The 4444-nt window shown below is 41.5% G+C and overlaps 1 protein-coding gene and 1 pseudogene across 1 annotated transcript; both read right to left on the reverse strand.

Annotated features, from left to right (window-relative positions):
- Positions 1-439: 439 nt before the first annotated feature.
- Positions 440-667, reverse strand: LOC111591471 (uncharacterized; annotated as a pseudogene).
- Positions 668-2059: 1392 nt separating this feature from the next.
- LOC100275892 (uncharacterized) lies at positions 2060-2766 on the reverse strand. The gene has a single exon (XM_008666186.3). It carries the CDS (start codon positions 2453-2455, stop codon positions 2186-2188), a length of 270 nt encoding a protein of 89 aa, XP_008664408.1. The 5' UTR covers positions 2456-2766; the 3' UTR covers positions 2060-2185.
- Between the last annotated feature and the right edge of the window lie 1678 nt (positions 2767-4444).

Raw genomic sequence — 4444 nt, forward strand, 5'->3', positions numbered from 1 at the left:
TTAATTTTTTTAGTAAACCCTATTTTTTATCTTTGCAATTTTAATTATGTAAATCTAATTAAAGTTCATTAGTAGTGAAATGATTTTGATATTGTGCTCTATCAATTTACTTATAAAATACAGTGATTGAATCTTTTAATTATGTAAATATGAAGTTCATTAGTATATTTTGTGCTTGATGTTTGGACCATTTCATATTAATTTGCATTATAATATATGCATTATAGACTTAAATGTTAAAACTATAGTTTCATATGCTATTTTTATCTTTATATTCAAATTTATATACTAATTTATTATAGATTATAATAAATTATTTCTGAAAATTTTATTATGGCATACCTCATGAAAAAATCCTAGCTACGCCACTGGTGGGTGCCGACAACCTAAAGGTGACCAAGCGGTGGTGACGTTAGGGAGAGGAGGACTGGGAGAGAGAAGGTGGTTAGATACTGAGTCGAGGAATGAAAACCCTAGCACGTAGAGCGACATGAGTGTTGCATATGTTAGAACTAGCACTGTACCCGTGCGTTGTGACGGCACACAATCAATTTGATACTCATAAAATAAATTTAATATAAAGTGAACATTTGGTCCACACATTATATATTAAACTAATAATAATAAATATTACACTTCATATTAGTCAAAAGACCAAGAAAGGTATGAGTTGAAAAGGAGCTCGTCTCTTTTTTATAGCTCGCTCCGTAGCTCGTCTCTTTTTTTATGTAAGAGTGTTGCACTGTTTGTGGCTTCCTGTCATGTTGGACTTGGATTGTTTCTCATGGCCTATCTGGGTTATAATTGTCTATTTATGGTGTAACAGCTCATTGGTAGGCAAGGAACAAGGAAGAGGAACAGACCTATGCGCTTCCCACGCGACCTACGATGTATGAAACCGGTGTTTTAAAGGAGTAGAGAAATATAGTTATATGGGCTAGAGATGTCCAAACGGGCCGGGCTTGCCGGGCGGCCCAAAACCCGGCACGGGTTTGTCCCGACACGAACCCGGTATGACACATAGTGAACCGGGCCCGTACCGGCCTGGCCCGGTCACCTGGTCGTGCCTTGGCCGAAGGCGAGGCACGTCGGGCTAGACCCGACACGGCCCGTTTTATTTTTTCTCTATTTTTTTGTATAAATACATATATTATACTTGAATATAGAGTATAAAACACAAGAAACATGTGTTTTTATTAGTCATGTGGGTGTAAATAAATGTTTAGAGCTCATAAATATGGTTAAAACACTAAAAAATGCATACTTTTAAGATATTTTATCATTTAAACGTCATATATTGTTATGGTCCCGTTAGGCCCGTCGGACCATGAACCGGCTCGACATGATTATTAACCTAATGGGTCGTGCCTGGGTCTTGCTTGGGACCCGTGGGCTGGCACGACACGACCCGCTAGCTAATCCGGGCCGGGCCGACACGGTCCTAATCCGTGCCGGACCTAGCCGTGCTCGAGCCGAGCCAACACGGCCCACCCATTTGGACATCTATAATATGGGCTGATCAATAGATTGTGCCAGGACATAGAATACAATAATCTAAGATGTCGTTTGGTTCACGAAATGTAACATAAATGGTACTGTTAATAATTTACACTCGAATATCTACGGTAACAAGTTTGAATAGGCTGGTATATCCATTTTTAGTGTGGTATCCGATTACGGTTGAACTTTAACAAATATGATTTAACGTTATCGGTTATCCATTACGTTATCAATATGTGAACCAAACGGTACCTAAGGCGTACGCACTTTGAAATGATTTGTTCTGTTTTTTTTTTATGTTTGCAGATCGCTATTGAGCCCAACAGATATTGGGAGGCAGGGAGAACTGTACAACCGGCAATCTGGGCGGGCCGAAAGATACTCTTTTGGTCGAAATACATACTGCGCATCAAGAACTTTTCAGAAAATCCCAGCCACATGTCACAGTATTCAGAAATGGAGCCCCGAGCACCGATGAGCGAGGTATACACAAGTAGTGAAGAACACATTTTGGCTTCCGTTGTGACTAGAGCAGAGTACGATGTTTTGCTGCAAATGGTGTTGGGAAATGGATTGTTTCTTATATAGTATATAAGTATATCTCAATGGACGACACACGAGAACCTGAATAATTACAGGATCACAGACTACTCACACACACTCACACCAAGAGAAGTAGAGGAATTCAGAGCAAGCCGGGGCGAGAGTGGAAGGGGAACTGATGCACAACGATCGGGGGAGCCTTGTGATGATCCCTTCTCTTGCTCCTCTCCTTGCCGCCCGCTGCTGCTGCTCCCTGGTCGCCTCCCTTGTTCATCTTCTCCTCACCTGCCCCCTGCTTCTGCTGCCGCTTGTCAGCTTCTAGATGACCTCCTGATTCCTTACCGACGGCAGAAGCCGATACGGCGGCGGCGACGGCCGCAGCGCCGCAGCATCCTCCCAAGCCCAGAATCATGATTGGCCGACCGATGGGAAGGATGGATCGATGTTTTATTTTTCCCTCAGCTCTTGCACGGCCTGAATGAACTCTCCTCAGCGGTCACCACCTCCTGATGATTTCTGGCTGACGGCTGTTGTGTTTGAGCTCTGGCGGTCAACGTGAACGTGCTGCCCCGGCCGATGATATGATCTCTGTGTTCCTGCTGGCTGCTGCTGTGTCTGAGTCTTGAGTCCGAGTGGTAGCTGCTGTATTTATAGGAGCCGCTGCTGCGAGTTGCGTGATGGGCCGGGGCGCTTTTGTTGCTCGGACCGCCGGACTGCAGGGGAGTACGGGAATCCCGGTCGCACGGAGGAGGATAGCTTGAAGCTTCGTCCAAGGAGGTCCGGAGAGTCTGTTTGGCTTTTGCTCCACCAGCTTGCGCGCGGATGTGTGATGATGACGACGCTGCCTTGGTTGCCAAGGTCCCTCGCTTTTGACTCGATCGGTTGATGCTGAGCAGCCAGTCAAATTGACCAGCAACGCGCTTGTCTTAGACGGGGCTTTATTTGAGGACATATCTGGTGCACATGGTGCACATATTAAATTACCACCACTCATTTTAGATCTAACGTCTCTAGTTGATTATTCCAATTACAAATAACACCTTCCACCACTACACATCACCATGTTGGAGGGTGTCTTTAGCAAAATATACCAAACAACTAAGGACGTTAGATCTAAAATGAGTGGTGATGATTTATTATGTGCACCATGTGCACCAATCTTCTATGTGCACTAGATATATTCTCCCCCCGGGGTGGGGGTGGGGGTGGGGGTGGTATTAACGAGAGAGCGATGATGAGGATCGGAGGAACGCTCGTCCCGACGTCCCATGGCATCGTGGCAGCGAAGGCATGCGGCGTGACATTAATTGCATTTTGATGGTTTTTTGTAAAAAAAAGAAATTAATAATACACAATGGTTAGTTTGGTAACCTTATTTTTCCAAGTGATTTCTATTTTTTCAAGAAAAAATAGTTCGTTTTTCATTAGAAAAATATAAATGTCTTAGAAAAATGGAGTTCCTAAACTAACCCTAAATAGTCTAAAAAAATCATGAAATTTTACGTACACGTGAAATTTGTACATATATAATCCTAAAAAATATGCTTCGACTTAAGGAGTGGTTAAATGATTACAACAACTATGATATGTGTGGCATGATATCTTACACGGTATCTGACAACAAAAAATCGTTACCGATAATATCCTTGTCCGGTTAGTATCATATTCGACAAGCAACTATCCGCATTTGCATTCGAGAACATCTGTATTTGTATTCGTATCCAAAGCTATCCGTATTCGAATTAGAAAAGTATTATGTATGCTCAAATATATACTCGCCTTGACTTAGCATTTACAATTGGAATGCTTGACAGATATAAAAAAATCCAGGCATATAGCAATGGAACAAAAGGTCTCATGCTTAGATATAGAAGATCTAGTTCCCTTGAGATAGTCGGGTATTTAGATGCCAACTAGTCATGCTGTGTTGATACATTGAAATTTATTTCCGGATATATTTTTCACACTTGTTGGGGATGTTTCTTTAAATAATTGCAAACAAACATGTGTTGTATCATCGATAATGCATGCTAAGTTTGTGGTAATGTATGAGGCAATTGAGAAGGTGATGTGGGTAAATAAATTTATATCTGGATTAAGAGTGGTTGATATTATAGAGATACCATAAGAATATACTACAATAACGAGCTATAAGTATTCTACTCCTACAACAACAAGCCAAGTAATGCTACCAAGTTCATTGACATTAAGTGTTATATTATTAAGAAGAAGATCTAAGATCAAACCATTAAACTTGAGCATATGAGAACCCATCATATGCTAGCAGATCCCCTCAGAAAAAGTTTTTCACCTAGCGTGTTTAGACAATACATAGCCAACATATGATTAAAGCAAAGCCTATGATTCTGTATCAAGGGACTATAGAACAACTAAAGAGAAA

The sequence above is a fragment of the Zea mays genome, chromosome 4, assembly GCF_902167145.1.
Source record: "Zea mays cultivar B73 chromosome 4, Zm-B73-REFERENCE-NAM-5.0, whole genome shotgun sequence".
NCBI lineage: Eukaryota > Viridiplantae > Streptophyta > Magnoliopsida > Poales > Poaceae > Zea > Zea mays.